Source organism: Silurus meridionalis, chromosome 2 (assembly GCF_014805685.1).
Source record: "Silurus meridionalis isolate SWU-2019-XX chromosome 2, ASM1480568v1, whole genome shotgun sequence".
Lineage (NCBI taxonomy): Eukaryota > Metazoa > Chordata > Actinopteri > Siluriformes > Siluridae > Silurus > Silurus meridionalis.
In genome coordinates, this window is record NC_060885.1 from 7,617,692 (window position 1) to 7,634,866 (window position 17,175).

Consider the following 17,175-nt stretch of genomic DNA (forward strand, 5'->3'; position numbering starts at 1 on the left):
TCTTACTGTCATTGTGGGTAGCTGTTGACTGAAGTGTGGTTTGATGCATTTTTTGACCAGCCAATCACATTTGTATTTACAGCTCTGTCTGTTTCTACATAGTCTCTTTCTTCTATTGGCTTGAGGGAAAACTCTCCTTCATTATCTCCTCCCTCTCTCTCTCTAATTTGGATCTACCTGATTCATCCCAATGCCGTACTTCTGGATGGAATTGGAGACCATTATATGTAGCTGAGGATGGATCCACATGACTAAAGATCCACTGAGCAACTCAAGAACTATGAAGATAGATAATATAATTATTAATATAAAGAGTCTACTACAATGGCTTAGGATTGCAGTTTGCACGAATAGTTCTGCATTTAAGTGCCCATCACTGAATAGTACACCACAATGAAATTATAATAATTGGACATGGACGAGTCTGGGTGCTCTCAAAGTTTCTTCCTTATACCATCCAAGGCAGTTTTTTGTCAGTCACCATTCATTAGGTATAACCTTATAATGAACAAACTTATACATTCCAACTTTATAACCTCTTTATCTCTGTAATGGTGCTTTGGTACAATGTGCATTGTTAAAAGCGCTATACAGATAAAACGGATTTGATTTGAACTGGTAGCTCAGTAGTCAAGGTACTGGGTCACAGTCCAGATGGTTGGGGTTTCAAGCCCCAGTATTGCCAAGCTGCCAGGGGTACTGTTTCATGGCTGAGCCCAGCTTCCTAAAAATGTTGAGATGTATGAGCTATGAATTTCACTGTGCTGTAATTTATAAGTGATATGTGAATGTAGACCTGTACATTCTCTCTACTATCTCACTATCCAGTCTCATGGTGCGCTGCGACACACATGGAAAAAAAAACACTCGGCGCTTTTAAAATGTGCAAATCTTTTATTCTCAAACAATGCAGATATTAAAACAATAACACTGATTTTTAAAAAAGTCAGAAATGCAAAGCCAAATATCCTGAGCTGTTCGCTGATACAAGTTCTGCTCTCACCGCTCGAGCTCATGTTGTGCATACAATGTTGGCAAATTGCAAAATAGAGCGCCATACTGAATCATACTGAATATCAGCCTTAATCAAGGAATATAAAATACCAAAAAAAGAAAAGTGTGGACGAAAGAAAAAGGGGTGTCAAGAATATGTAGCTTAAAGTTTGCCAACAAAACTAAAGGATTGACACACACACACACAAAAAAAATACATAAACAAAGAAATTGGTACAAAAATAGTAACATGTAGTACCTAGATTATGTCATCTCGATACGGACATCATCGCATTACATCAGCTCGCTCAACCCGAGTCAAGAGAATTCAGATTGCGTGGTGAGGGAAAACTAATATCAGCAAAAAAAAAAAAAAAAAACACATTCCGACTTCAGCTAAACGAGTCTAACCAGCACACAGTAAGCTTCTCATGAAAGCAGATGCACTCCGAATCGAAGTTTGTTTCAAGTTACAAATATTAAATGGATTAAAAGAAAATGACAGTAATTAGAAATACATCTCCTGTGACAAGGCATGCCGCTCATGCGACTATATTAAGTGAAAGCGACTACAAATAAATGGGTTAACTGAAGTTTTATATCAAGAAAATGACTTCATTGTGTGACTTAAATTAGTACTGTCATTGAGAAATAATAGTGTGGACGTAAAATGTAAAAAAATGTAAATTTTTTATATATATTTATTTTTTTAATAATTACAGAAACAAAACAAAACCCTAAATGACGGGGAAGAATATCCGATTTATTCATATATTTTTGTAAATAGTAAACTGATGTATCAGATTATTAATTAAATATAAAAACAAGCGTATTACATTTAAATAATGTACACTATATAGACATAATTATTGGGACACCTGACTTTTCCAGCCATATGTACTTCTTTCCCGAAACTGTTGTCACAAAGTTGGATTCACACAATTGTACAGGACGTCTTTTGGATGCTGTAAAGATGGCATCGTCCTGTACACAAAGCCAGATCCATGAAGATATGCTTTAAATGGGTTGGAGTGGAAGATCTTGAATGGGCTGCTATAGAGATCTGACCTGAACTCTACTCAACAATTTTGAGATGAATTGGAATACTGACAGCACCTCAGACTTTCACATCTTACATCAGTACCTGACTTTACTAACACCCTTATAGCTGAATCAACACAAAATCTCCACAAGCGCACTCTAAAAACCAATGGAACGTCTTCCCAGAAGAGTGGAGGTTTTTATAACAGCAAATGGGGACTCGCTGTGGAATTCAAAAAGCACATATGAATCTTATGGTCAGGTGTCCACACACTTTTGCCCATATAATGTATTTTTAACAGGCACTTACCGGCGGGCTTATACTGCACTCCAATAATTAAATATAACAAAATAAAATACTGTCATTATGTTATACTATTGGATACTATTCACAGATCAGACATTATGACATTATAACATCATGACCAGTAAAATGAATAACACTGATTATCTCTTCATCATGGCACCTGTGAGACAGCAAGTGAACATTTTCTCCTCAAATCTGACATGTTGGAAGTAGGAAAAATGGGCAAGCGTAAGGATTTAAGAGAGTTTGATGAGGGACAAATTGTGATGTCTAGACGACTGGGTCAGAGCATCTCCAAACCTGCAGCTCTTGTGGGATGTTTCCTGTCTGGCGTGGTCTGTATCTATCAAAAGCTCCAATTTAATAATTTCTTCCCTTGTGTATGTATGTGTGTATGTATATACTGTATACACACACTGCATAATTGCAAAGAAAAAGCCCTACAACTTTTATGCATAAACCTAGATCTATTTTGCTTAGTTCCTGCACTAAAACTGATAAAGTGTGTAATTGTGCCTTCATTAATGCTCAGAAAAATAATACAAAACTGATGTACCATCATATAAACAAAGGAAAATACTGCTGAAATATTTTATATGGCCGTGTGACCGGTGAAGGTCTTACACCTGTCCACCTCCACTGCCTCCGGTGTCTGGACCCTCAGTGGACAATGAGGAGGAGGGGCGAGTGCTGCGTGGGCGGGGCTGAGCTCCTGGACCAACAGGAGCAGCCTGCTGATGGCTGACCTGAGAGATGGCATCGTCTGACTCCCACCGCTCCAGCTCCTCTCGCACCAGCCGCTCCATCTGCTCCCTGTGAGCCTCCGTATCTCTACCCAACCTTTCATCCTGAGAAAGGAGGCAAAAAAAAAACGAATACAGAGGAGTAAAAATGCAAAGTCAGTGATTAAACGCTACATAAAAGTCTAACAACCCCACAAGCTCACCCCACACTCTCACACCGCCTGCCAGGCTCCTCTTAACAACCAGACTCCTGCCAGCACCCCTTAGCTCTCTGGAGCCATATAACTTGGCCACACCCTTTAACTCACTGGAGACAATATCTTGGCCACACCCCTTAGCTCTCTGGAGCCATATACCTTGGCCACACCCCTTAGCTCTCTGGAGCCATATAATTTGGCCACACCCCTTAGCTGACTGGAGCCAATACCTTGGCCACACCCCTTATCTCTCTGGAGCAATATACCTTGGCCATACCCCTTAGCTCTCTGAAGCCATACACCTTGGCCACACCCTTAGCTCACTGGAGACATTCACATCGACATTCACATTGGCCACACCCCCTAGCTCTCTAGTCGTTCACATTGGCCACACCCCTTAGCTCTCTCGAGACATTCACATTGGCCACACCCCCTAGCTCCCTGGTGTCATTCACATTGGCCACACCCCCTAGCTCCCTGGAGTCATTCACATTGGCCACCCGCCGTAGCTTACTGGAGTCATTCACATTGGCCACACCCCCTAGCTCTCTGGAATAATTCACATTAGTCACACCCCCTAGCTCACTGGAGTCATTCACATTGGCCACACCCCCTAGCTCTCTGGAATCATTGTCACTACTTTATCTGTACCAGAAACACGATTTGTACTGTGCGCGTGCGAAAACACAGGTTTTGTTTTTAGGCGCATGCGTGAAATTGTTGCCACTTCCTGCCATCGCCAATGTTTTTATGACAGTCTAATGATATGGATTATTTTGCACATTCTTTCAAAAGTAGAAATTCCTGACAATTCCAGATATTGAGGGAGTGCATGAATGAATGAAGGATGGAAGAAAATAAATTCCTTAATGAATAAATAAATTGAATGAATAATGTGTGGTAAACATGTGTGTAGTTAAATGTTAAAGTATTCTGAAATAACTAGAACACATCTCTAAAAGAGTTTATATTAAATGTAAAAAACACAAACACTTATATACACATCTGTATTACCCAAATTGAGTCTAACAAATGTAAAGTATTGACTTCATTTTTTACATTTAGTTAATTGAATTTAATCGATTACATAATTAATTAATTGATAACTGTATTTGTATGAAGAGAATCACTAGTATGGATCAGGTAGTGTCAACCAGTATTATTAATACCCAAAACTCCCGTAAATTGTTTCAACATCCTTGATTAATTGTCACTAGATTGTAGTTGTCTTTATAGTAAAAGTCTCACCTCTATGACACCATCCAGCAGTCTGCTAAGGACCTCTCTCCTCTTCAGCTTGGCCCGTTCCATGGCTTCCAGCTTCACAATAACTGCATCGATCTTGGACACGATGCTGCCAATCGAGTGCTCCATACGGTCCACCCTCCGCACCAGCCTGAGAACAGACCACACTTTACACTCCTCATTCACGTTCCTTCAGCTATGATTCTTGTGGCAAAAATGTGCCATAAGTGAAAAGCTTACACTTGGAACTCCTCGTAAGACACACCCCCAGAGCTGCTGCCACGGCGACGGGAACTGTGTCCACTGTCCTCGTCGTCGTCCTCCTCCGAGTCGTCCTGGCTACGAGAGAAGCTCCGCCCACTCAGAGGCCTGGGCAGCGAACTCCGTTCCAAATCCAAGTCCTCCTGGCGTGTGTGTGAGAGACACTGAGCATCTGTACAGGTGTGCGTGTTTGTGTGTGTGTGTATTCATCTTTCAAATTTACTCACTCTCTCTTTCTCCAGGTCGTCCCTCATCTGCTGGTGTTCATGCTCAGTGAGCTCCTGGTCTCCGTCCAGATCATACTTGGCGAAAATGGCTTCGATCTCAGCGTCTGAGTGTCCTTTTCTGCAAACACAGCGGCAAACCTTCACTCAGCACGCACGTCAATCTTGGGGTTTTGATTATCTTTAACAATAGCAATCAGGCATCGTTCACCCTCGCAGGTCCTGCCGGAGCTCGTCGAAGTTAAGTTTCCCTCCTGCCTGGCGAAGGCTGTCGGAGATGTCATCTACTGCCGTCTTTCTCAGCCTCAGTTTCACCATCGCCTTGTGGCAGCCCTAAAAAAGCACCATTATGCATTTCAGTTTTGTTTTTTCTCTCTCTAGGTTTTCAGCTATTTTTTCATGTTTTTAATGATTTAAGTACCTTTTTAATGAGGTCGGTAATCTCCATTTCGGATCTCTGCTGCGCCATGTCAGCCTTCACCTCTGCATAAGTGTCATTGATGATGGCTAAGAACATATTCTGAAGTAATAAGAAAAAATAGTTGACAAAAAAAAAAAAAAAACACTTGGGCAATTAAGGTCTTTATAGAACCAGGAAACACACACACACACACACACACACACACACACACACACACACACACACACACAATATGGCCAATAAATGAATAACACTGATTATCTCTTCATCATGGCACCTGTTAGCTGGTGGGATATTAGCAGGCACCAAGTTAACATTTCGTCCTCAAAGTTGACGTGTTAGAAGCAGGAAAAATGCGCGAGCGTAAGGATTTAAGAAAGTTTGATGAGGGACAAACTGTGATGTCTCAGAGTATCTCCAAAACTGCTGCTCTTGTGGGATGTTCCTGGTCTGCACTGGTCAGTATCTATCAAAAGTGCTCCAAGGAAGGAACAGTGGTGAACCGGCGACAGGGTCATTGGCGGCCGAGGCTCACTGATGCACGTGGGGAGTGAAGGCTGGCACGTGTGGTCCGATCCAACAGACGAGCTCCTGTAGCTCAAACTGCTGAAGAAGTTATTGCTGTAAATGCTCGAAGGGTCAGAACTGTTTTAGCAGCCAAAGGGGGACCAACACAATATTAGGCAGGTGGAACACTTTTGAGAGATCCTGACCACTGCAGACCAGGAACATCCCACAAGAGCAGCAGTTTTGGAGATACTCTGACCCAGTCGTCTAGACATCACAATTTGGCTCTTTTTAAACATGCTCGCTTTCGCTTTCCCATTTTTCCTGCTTCTAACGCATCAACTTTGAGGATAAAATGTTCACTTGCTGCCTAATATATCCTACACATAACAGGTGCCACAGTGCATGGTTCTGAACGGTGCTCTAAATGTAGTGTTGAATAAAGTCTTGTACAGTCTTTTCTTTATTTAGTTACACATGTAAAGATATAGGAAAGGGAAAGATACACTACAATACAAGCCATTGAATTACCTGAAATTCCAGGGCGGTGGTTTAATTAACAAATAAAGACCATGTAAACATACCTATATTTTAATAATCAGCAGATTCCAGTCTGATTTTCTAAATTCTTGTGATGCAATGTGGACTCTTGTTCCTTATAAAAAGTAGTCTAGCACTAGGATGTCCTGTGATATTTCTAATCACTTACCAACAGAATCATGAACATGAAAAAAACAAAGGTGGTGAAGTAAATCGGGCCCAGGACTCTATCCGACTCTTCGATCTCTGAGAAGTCAAAGTCTCCTAGGATGATCCGGAACTGTGTGAAACTGTCCAGAGTGGCATGATGAGAATTTTTCTCTTATTGTAAATGAATTACTGAGGCGAACAAGCAGACAGACATTACAGTTAAGTTCTCCGGGACTCACATGCAGGCTTGGAAGGTGCTAAAGTCATTGAGTTGTGTTCCGAACACCAGGTACGCCAGCTGAGCGTATGCCAGGAACACGATGAAGAACATGATGGCGAATCCCAGGAGGTCTTTAGCACACCGGGACACAGTGCTGGAAAGCTGACTCATGGTCTTATTAAAATTGATGAACTTGAATAGCTGCAGAAAAAGAATCGCAATAGGGTTTAACACAAAATGTTCACTGTGCACTGGATCAACAACGAATAGCTCAACAACAACAACAACAACAACAAAAAAAGAAAAAGGCTCACTTTGACCCAGGCGAGAAAGACAATGATGGCGGCCATATTGTTGAACTGAACCTGCAGCCGAGCGAGTGGTCCGAAGTTCGGGTACGTGCTGTGGTTCTCCAGCAGGAACTTCAGCCTGTTGTTGACCGCTGACGTCCTGTAGATATTCATAATGATGGCTGGCACGCTCAGCTAAGAGAGATATACACAAAGATCATGTGAAGGATTGAAGGGTTGGGAAATTTCCAGTATTTTGATGTAACATTGTTTCATTGTAAAGATGTTTTCTCAAAAACAGTTATTTGACATGTAAGGCTTTGGGAAGTAACATAATATTTATCTTTTCAGTGATTTTTTATTTCTTGTTTAATCTACGAACCAGTTCGATCACTAGTTGGTGAGCAAGTGGAAAAAAACAAACATGGAGGACAACGTTTAGGAAATTTTTGTCTAGTTATAAAGTAAATCCTACCAATTTCACTGCCAATGATCCAATCCTGCGTTATAACTAGAATTCCCATTCACTTGCAAGAACCATTTTACTAGAACTCACACAAGTAGCTCAAATTATACTGGTTTTCCGTTTTCATGGATACAGTAAAGTCCAACAACCTCTTCATCAACAGAAGTACACCAAATCTTTGCAACATCTACATTACTGATTAGTAATTGGTTATAAGTAGTAATTAGTAATTTTCCGATATAAGCCCAAAAACCTGTCCACATAACATATGCCTGGCATATAAACAGTACATCTCCATCTCGCTGGTTATAACCTGGTTATAAAACTTTGTGGTTGTAAATTTATTTTTGCAGCTCAGTACTCTCTAATCCCAGTCCTGGTCTTTCTGCAACTCCCACTTTACAAGTCAAGTCATGTAGCAACTTCTAGACCGAGTAAATACCAAACAATCAGTGCTGCATTAGTTACCGTTACTATGAGCACGTCCATGCAGTTCCACAAGCTTTTGAAGTAGCGCAGGCGGTGCAGGCGGATCTCCAGCACCTCCTCCACCATGTAGTACAGCACGAAGAAGCAGAAAATAACCTCGCACAGCCCTACAAAATGGTCCCAGCTGGACACATAGCGCACCAAGCGTACAGTCTGGAACTGCCATGAGGTCACAGCGCCCCCTGTGGCTGGAAACTCCACCAGCAATCTGTAAACCATAAATCAGAGGCAATTTCTCTCAATGCTATGGGTTTAAATATTATTTGGATACTTGAAGGCAAAAATCCACATTTGAATGTTTAGCCTCCCCGTCCCCTCCCCCCAGCTCATTAGCATATTCACTGTATCTATCATTAGTGTATATTTCATCATGATCTCAGCAGATATCTTTTTAATAATTTTTTTTGTGATCAAATTAAGATATTATAGGATATTATTCTACCATCACATCATGCATTGCAGAAATGTCAAGTGCAATACTATAATATGTATGATGGTTGCTATGGTGATATGATCACCATCTCAAGTCTCCGGGCAGAAGCTTATTATTATATCAAATTAGATACTTATAAATAATTATAGTTTTTTTTTAATAATTGTTTTTAATATAACACTAATCCAATTACTATTCCAATTAAACAATTATAACAAATTTGCTAAAAAAATCCTATATAGCCACCAGGCTATTTTTTTCCTAGAGGATGAAATCAGTCTCTAAATTAGTTCAGATTTCTTTCGCTTGTATTGACTGTGTACCTGACGATGCAGAAGAGGTTGATGTTGCCGTTGTAGACGGAGAAGTCAAGGAACACGGCTCTGGTGCCTCGATCCAGCCACAGGTTTGCCTTCAGCTCCTGCAGCTCTCTCTCTGACTTGTCTCTGGTGCGAGACAGATCCTGATAAAAACCTCCTCCTCTATACGTGGACACTTCACCCGAGTAGCTGCTTTCCCCGAGGCTGACCTCTTCAGAATACACCCACCTGACACATAAACACACAGAGGAAGCCAAATGTGAACATTAATTACCACAGTGATTGCGATTAGAAACCAATTACACTGTAAGCGATTACATCAGCTATTATGCACACTCTAATAAAACTACATGGACGAAAGTTGGTGGACACTTGACCGTAAGATTCGTATGAGCTTTGTGAACATCCCACATTTAGTCCCTATTTGCTGTTATAATCATCTCCATTATTTTAGGGAGATGTTTCTCTAGATTTCTGGGGTGTGTTTGTGGAGATTTGTGCTTTGTAGTGAAGCGGTGATCAAAAGGGTTTGAGGTCAGAGATCTATAGCAGGAGATCTTTCACTCCAACCCATGTAAACTCTTAGTTTAAGTGAAGAAAAAAAATGATCCTACCACAAAGACATCCTATAGAATTGTGTGAAGAACCCCATATGATACATATCTGCAGCAATGGTTTAATCATTACTAAAAGCTGTTCAATTTGTATTTGTGTGTGTGTCAGATACACATACTGGCAGAAAGTAGTTGCTTATCTTCATGTTTAACACTATGAAATCTCCAAAAACAAACCAGCACAAATCATATTACAGCTTTTTTTACTGCAGTGTTAAGATTCTTTATGTATACGGTATATTGCCCAAGTAGAGTTTCCTGATCCCGGACTTACGCAGTGCCGTTTTTCAGTCCGAACGGTTTCTTGTCCTCGTAGGCAGCTGCGTAGACGCCGTAGCAGTCGTACACTTCGTCCTTCAGCTCCTCGTGAACGGGACATGACTCGTTGAAGACTTTGACCTGACGCAGGCGCGGGACTCCCAACAGCAAATTCTCGTAATAGATCAGGCTCTGGTTCTCTGGCAGGCTCTTGTTGTTGTACCACACTTCCCAGTACATCCCATTCAGAAAAGGCCCCTCTGTGTACTGAAACGGAGCGATTACCTCGTTTGAAACAAATGTTCAGACAAAAAAATACAAATGTGTGAAATACAACACAAAGGTCTTTACTTTCCAGAAGTCCTCCATGGTGGAGAGGCTCCTGAAGGTGGTGGCATCTCCACTTGACAGTGGTGTATCCAGGAAGAGTTGAGACATGACTTTGGTGTAGTAGTACATGTTAGTGCTCATCATCCCATATGTTACTGAAATGAAGTCATTAAAATAATAATTAAAAAAAAGTTAATGATAAAAAAAAACTAATTTTTAAATTGAATATAAGAATTTTCCATCTTGCACCTTTTTCTAACTGTATGCTGATACAAACACGAAGCCAAAGTGTGTCATGAACAACAGCATTAACAAGTGAAATTCAAACAAACTTTAATATAATGTAAAACTCTTCAATCTGATCGGATCAAAACAGGTGCTTTTTTTATAACTGCAATGAAGAGAAAGACGTTCCGGCTGCGAGGCAAATCGGAGGTTATATAAACTGTATGTTATTGTTTTTTTTTTTTATATATATATGTTATTGTATATAACTTTCAGACGTGGGAAAGTTTTAAAAAAAGATGCATTTTTTATTTAATTGGAAACGTAAAAAAGACACATTTTTTAAAAATTTAACATTTTTTAACAAAGCTCTTTTTGTCTTACTATTAACAAAAAAAGGAAAAAAAAGTGAAGATGAGGAAGCATTTGTTTCTAGCTACTATAACAACCTGTATCAGGAGTAATTATTTTAATTTTTATAATAATAATGATAAATAATTGGAATATTAGAAAAATGTTAACACGAGTTGCATAAAAAACACAAGTTGCATAAATGAAACCACTTTGTTCGCAAAAGATATTTGAGAAAATTGTGCTTCACTTACAAATGCATAAGGTGATGAGGAAAAGGATATAAGTGATCATCTCTCTCAGGACATTCTTGAGGTACATCTCTCTGCTGCTGTCTCTCTCCTCCAGGAGACGTGTGCCCCACAAAACTAAAATCGATCAGAAGACTTGATAAGAGTTTATTTAATGTATTTTGAAACACGAGGTAATATCAAAAAGTTTCAAGACTAGTTTTGTAACACGCCAACAGATGGCAGCATGAGGCTGCACGCACAGTCACAGGGAGCACCGACCTTCATAAGTCAGTGTGCCAAAATACAAAATACATCGTCCTGTGTATACACTGTGTACTTGCTAGTCTGACTACGTCTCAGCGGACTTCGCCCTCGTCCCGAAGATGAAGATCCAGCTCAAAGATTGCCCTTTTGCCACTGTTTGCGGAGATCACAGAAGGTGCTTGACACGCTTCGAAAAGAAGACTTCCAGGACACATTCCAGTTTCTGTACTATTTCGAAGATGCTAGCGTGTGTCATTTGTACACTAGATGCAGACCATGTTGGGATGCTATAAGATGCTACAACCTCATGGTGCCACTTTATTATAGCTGTATATTTCTGACTCCGGTACCTGAACAAAATACACTGATCAGCCATAACAATAAAACCACTGAGAGGTGACGTGAGTACCCCTGACTATCTTGCCCCAATGGCATCTTTCAATAGGTGTGATTTATTATACATCAAGTATACACTCAGTCCTCAATGCTGATGTTTTGGAAGCAGGAAGAATGGGCAAGCATAAGGATCTGTGCTACTCTGATCAAAGGCTTGAGGACAATGCCAGAGCAGTTTAAAAGAGCAGGTCTTTTACAATGTTCTCGGCATTAAGTGTTTAATCTCTAGCAAAATTGCACTAATTGGTCAGGGAACGGTTTGAGGAGCATGGCAAAATGTCTAGACTTGCCCTCTAATTTTTCAAGATCCAAACGAGAATCTGCAGGATGTGCTGGACAAACGAGACAGATTCATGGAGATCCGACTTTGCAACTTACAAGACTTTCCCAATCAGCCTTCTACTGTTCTTCTCCCTCTTTCTGTCAAGTTAAACATGCTCCTGAGGTACCAGTGATCATTTTTCTTTCTTCTTCTCCGATCGGCCTGATTCATCCCGAAGCCCTACCCATGGATGGATTTCTCTCCAGTTAGAGATCACTCTGTGCAGCTGAGGATGGTTCCACATGAACAGCTGAAAGATCCATGAAGTTACTGAGCAACCTAAAGACTATGAGGGTGGATTTGGAGTGAAATCAACACCCTGCTACGATGGTTTAAGACTGCAATCACTAAACAGCACACCTCAACAACGATTAAACTATAATGAATGAGCATTCGGTGCCACCTAGATGAGAAGGGCTTCCCTTTTGAGTCCTCATACTATCTTAAGGAAGTTTTTCTTGCCACCGTCACCACTGGTGCTAATGTCCAAAACAGTCCTACTTTATAACATACGTGTATATATATGTCTGTACAGCTGCTTTGGGACAATATCCATAGTTTAAAGTGCTATACAAATAAAAGTTAATTGGATATGGAAGGATCTGATGCTAGGATCTTGTTGCCAGATACCACGGGACCCCTTCAGAAGTCTTGTGGAGTCCATGCCCCATTGGCAGGTGGTTTCAATATTAAGACTGATCTGTGTAAAGTGCTTAAGGAGACGACTATACAATATAAAAAAAGAGCAGACGTATATAAAGATACTGATGGATAAAATCTAAGTTTTCCAGTCAAATGTATTATAATACCAGAATCACAGTGAATTGTGATGTTTATTCCAGATGTGGGAATAAATGTGGGTGGAGAAGAGTAATAGCAGGAGTGATTTTGTGATAAAAGAGTATCTGCGAGAGTGAAAGGAAAAGTTTATCTGACTGTGGCATTGAGTAAAAGACCAGAGGTGGAGCTGGAGGTAGCAGAGCTGAAGATGTTGAGGTTTTCGTTGTGAGTGACGATGATGAACAGGATTAGAAATGAGTTTATTATAGGGACAGTGCATGTAGGACGTTTTGGTGACAAGGTGAGGGAGGCGAGATTGAGATGGTTTGGACATGCTGAGGATGGAGCCATCAGGAAGGAGGAAAAGAGGAAAACCAAGGAGGAGGTTTATGGATGTGGTGAGGGAAGACATGCAGGTGGTTGGTGTGCAAGAGGCAGATGTAGAGGACAGGGGGGTATGGAGACGGATGATCAGCTGTGGCGACCCCTAATGGGAGAAGCCAAAAGAAGAAGAAGAAGAAGAAGAAGAAGAAGAAGAAGAATTTGAGAAATGAGAAAACTTTAATAGTGCACTTAAAGAGTTGTAATGCAAAACATTGATGGTGAAGAGTTCAGAAGACATGCATTACGTCTGATTTTCTCCAGGATCCTCGCCCTCAAACCGGGCGGCTCCTGGTGGAGCCTGTCAGCGGGAGGAGTCGGGTACAGCCCGCGGTGGATGCGCGCGTTGCTCCCGCCGGCGAAGCTCCCGAGACCGCTGATGCCGCTGCCGCTGCTCGAAGTGTCGGACAAAGACCTCCGTCCCGGGCTCCAGTTCGCATCCATGCCCTCTTCCGGCTCGAATCCCGGGTTGTCCCGGCTCCACGCCTGTCTCGAGCTGGAGCTGGACGCTGGAGAAGGCTGATCCTCCGGGACACCGAGCCCCACTTCTCCTTGGGGCTCCATCCTCTCCATCTCCAGACCTTCATCCGGCAGAGGCTGCGGCTGCGTCTGCGATGGCTTCTGCGCATGCGCAGAGCTCGACGCTCTGGCTGCTTGACAACGGCTTCGACTGGAGCTCATTTCGTTTACAAAGTTTCCGAACACGTGTTCAGTGACTTAATAATACTGTAAAATATTGCAAAAAATACTTTTTATTACCCTAACTGATTAAAGTAACAAGGAAAACCCTACAATAAAAATCCGAAAAACTTCAGTCTGGAAGTGAAAACGGTTTTTGTGCAAGAAAACAAGCAAAAAAAACAAATGTACGAAAAAGAAAAACAACTTCACATCAATTTCACTGTATTTTCAGACACCCAGGTGCTTCTTACTTTGTGAAAAAGTCGAGAAACTCTCCTCCCGTCCCGCATCAGCCAGCCATCTTGTTCCCTCTAGTCTTCCCCAAAATCTCCTCGGCTGTGTCCCAAATAGCGCACATTTTTACTAAGTAGCATGCACGCTCGAGCGAACTGCCCATAAGAACTGACGTAGTGTTTCCATCACTTTCTAGTCCAGGTCAACGCGTTTGAGACGCGGCCCGGGTCCCATTGGAATAAGATTTGACCGCATATGGCGTCTGCTTCTTGAACATCTGGAAACATCTTGTACTTTCACTTAGTCACAATTTTTTTGTTTTCATTTTTGTTTGAACCCTAATTTAAATTTTGACCAAATTAGACTCAATAAGTTTATTTTTCTTCTTTAATATATAATAAACATCTTATAATTTAATGCTTTAACATTATATCATGAGTTAAAAAAATACATAAATTCGATGCATAAGGTGTCAAACACGTCGTTTTACACAATTTTTTAGGGAAATTTTAAACTCTACCACTAATAGATTGAATAACCGAAGTATGTTTGGCTTCTGTTGTTGCTAGACAACTGTCTACCCTCACCCATGACTTTGATTGGACAGGAATAATGACGGACAGTTTAACCAGCCAATTGTTTTTCACCATCTCATCCTCTCTAAACTACCTTAATTACACGATTTTATGCACGACCAAGCTGCTGAGCTATTCAGTCAAAAGTATGTGGACAACTGACCATCACTTCTATATGTAGTATGTACAGTGTGCAAACCATGTACTAAAAAAAAGGACAAAAGTATTTGCCTTTAAATGTACTCAAATATCCAAAGTACTATGATTTATAATGGCTATAATGTATCGTTTTTGACACAAGATTCTTTACTTAATTAACTCAGTTTATGTGAAGAGACTCTTAGCATGCCAATCTATCAATAGAATGATATTAATGAATCAAACAATGATTGATATCGATTAAAATTATCATGAGCCCAAAACCTACTTAAAAAAAACATGCAAATAAAACCCGGGTGTTGTGTGTTGTGGTGAGTTCGAGTTTCTTACATTATTTTATTTCTTTTAAAATGTTCTGCTTGCTGTTAAACTGATGCTGAACTGTATGTTGGTGATCCACCAAGCACCAATCAAAACTAGTTTGAAACAGATCGAGCACTCGACCCTGATTGGTGGATCGCTGCGTGTTTGTCCAGTTGAGTTTTTATCCGTTTATAAATAAAAAGGGACGACTGATATCACAAAAAATAGTGAGATATTTGAATTTGTAATGCAGGGAAGTTAAATTAAAAGTCTCCTCAAATGGAAATACTTTTGTAAAGTACAGATACATGGAGAAGCTAATCAAGTACAGCAACTTATTACATTTACTTCATTATAAATGCCTTTGTACAAAACCATTAAAATCTCCTTTCACTGAAACTGAGGCCCAAACCTGTTCCAGCATGGAAATAATACTGTGCACACAGAAAGCTCAATTAAAACATCATGTGAAAGAACTTGACAGTTCTGCACTGATTCCTAGGGACAAAGAGAGCTTTATGAAGACATCATATGGAAGAACTAGAGAGTTCTACACCTAGTGATGTGCATAAAGCAAGCTCCAAGAAGACGCAGTCTCTACTTGCCTCCTGAACAATCACACTGTGCAGCATTCTTAACTACCATGTAACAATAAAGATACTTAATAATCCTTGTTTCTTGCTCCCTGTCAGCCTTCTACCTAAAAACTCAACTATGATAAAATTATAATGAATGGACACACGAAGATGAGAATGGGTTCTCTTTTGAGTCTGGTTCACCCTCATGGTTTCCTCCTCATACTATCTCCGGGAGTCTTTCCATGCCACTTTTGGGAAATGAGAAATCTTTAATAATGTTTAAGAGTTGTAATTCAATTGCATTGATGGTGAAGGGTTCAGAGGGCATGCATTACGTCTGATTTTCTCCAGGATACTAGATCTCAAGGAAAAATTCATAGGCATTAACATATAGAATCACATTTTATAACCTCTTTAACTCTGTAAAGTTGCTTTGAGACAAAGGCTGAACACCTCCACAATATCTATATCTATCTATCTATCTATCTATCTATCTATCTATCTATCTATCTATCTATCTATCTATCTATCTATCTATATAGATTTTTAGATATATTAATATATAGATTTATTTATATATCTATATAGATATATTTATAGATATATTTATATATCGATATATAATAAATATAATATATATATATATATATATATATATATATATATATATATATATATATATATACACATTATATAAAAATATAAATATAAAAATAATAATAAATTAAAAATTAAAAAGATTTATATATATATATATATATGTATTAATGTTTTTTATTTTTAATTTATTATTTTTTATATTTATATTTATATACAACACCAACTTTGTAGGTTGTGTGCATTACTTACAAAACAAAATCAATTGTGTTGGATTATATATTACTAATCTATTATTATAAGTCTTCTAAATCATGATCATAAATCATAAATCAAAAATCTAATAAGAACATAAAACAGCAGTATTATTTCTGCTCGATAGATGGCGCTGAAACATGTGGCGAGGTTTTAAAGCGTCACTTCCGGTGACGTGGCTTCAGTGTGGACGCCTCCTGCCTGCTGGAACTGCTTGGTGTCTTTCTGGTGTCCATTAACCAAACCGGCTCGGAGACATTTTTCTTTTCTTTTTTTTTTCTTTTCTATTATTTTTTTGTGTAACCTGGTCGATGGCGGAGATGGAGACTTCTGCAAGCTCACACAAGAAGCAGAAACTGAGCAACGCGCTTCAGAACTGGGTGAGCAAACTGAGCTGATCCTAACTTACTGCTGTGCAGGGGTCCATCCAGGGTTCGAACCAGGGTTCCATCCAGAGTTCTATCCATGGTTCCATCCAGGGTTCGAACCAGGGTTCTATCCAGAGTTCCATCCATGGTTCCATCCAGGGTTCGAACCCGGGCTCCATTAATGATTAGATTTATGGTTCCATCTAGGGTTAGAACTAGGGTTTCATCCAGGGCTTTATATATATATATATATATATATATATATATATATATATATATATATATATATATATATAGTGTGTGTGTGTGTATGTATGTATGTATGTATGTGTGTGTGTATATATATATATATATATATATATATATATATATATATATATATATATATATATATATATTTCTCCTGAATCCAATCACACACACA

The 17,175-nt window shown here is 39.7% G+C and overlaps 2 protein-coding genes across 4 annotated transcripts in view; one reads left to right on the plus strand and one right to left on the minus strand.

Annotated features, from left to right (window-relative positions):
* Nucleotides 1-874: 874 nt before the first annotated feature.
* Nucleotides 875-15,879, minus strand: pkd2 (polycystic kidney disease 2). 3 transcript variants are annotated; one of them, XM_046834982.1, is made up of 16 exons: nucleotides 13,934-14,014; nucleotides 13,250-13,727; nucleotides 10,880-10,993; nucleotides 10,071-10,204; nucleotides 9,736-9,986; nucleotides 8,851-9,075; nucleotides 8,074-8,302; nucleotides 7,164-7,334; nucleotides 6,869-7,050; nucleotides 6,649-6,769; nucleotides 5,433-5,531; nucleotides 5,223-5,344; nucleotides 5,015-5,132; nucleotides 4,767-4,930; nucleotides 4,530-4,677; nucleotides 875-3,189 (listed from the first exon to the last, which is right to left on the minus strand). In XM_046834982.1, the coding sequence occupies exons 2-16, from the start codon at nucleotides 13,680-13,682 to the stop codon at nucleotides 2,962-2,964; spliced, it is 2,739 nt and encodes a 912-aa protein (XP_046690938.1). In that variant the 5' UTR covers nucleotides 13,683-13,727; nucleotides 13,934-14,014; the 3' UTR covers nucleotides 875-2,961. The 3 variants fall into 3 exon arrangements, with proteins under 3 accessions (XP_046690938.1, XP_046690957.1, XP_046690948.1); XM_046835001.1 differs by lacking the exons at nucleotides 13,250-13,727; nucleotides 13,934-14,014 and adding an exon at nucleotides 15,867-15,879; XM_046834992.1 differs by having other exon boundaries at nucleotides 4,767-4,927; nucleotides 13,250-14,004.
* A 684-nt stretch (nucleotides 15,880-16,563) lies between these two features.
* papss1 (3'-phosphoadenosine 5'-phosphosulfate synthase 1) overlaps nucleotides 16,564-17,175 on the plus strand; it is a 41,780-nt gene continuing 41,168 nt past the window's right edge. The window contains exon 1 of the mRNA XM_046876672.1: nucleotides 16,564-16,763. Within this exon, the coding sequence (XP_046732628.1) occupies nucleotides 16,695-16,763 (69 nt within the window). The 5' untranslated portion in view covers nucleotides 16,564-16,694. The remainder of the gene's footprint in view (nucleotides 16,764-17,175) is intronic.

Coding starts and splice junctions, on each gene's coding strand:
- pkd2 (XM_046834982.1), bottom strand. CDS start 13,682: ATGAGCTCCAGTCGAAGCCGTTGTCAAGCAGCCAGAGCGTCGAGCTCT. Junction 8,303..8,850: donor AACCTCTTCTGCATCGTCAG/GTACACAGTCAA, acceptor TATGGTTTACAG/ATTGCTGGTGGAGTTTCCAG. Junction 7,051..7,163: donor TCTTTCTCGCCTGGGTCAAA/GTGAGCCTTTTT, acceptor CTTTTTCTGCAG/CTATTCAAGTTCATCAATTT.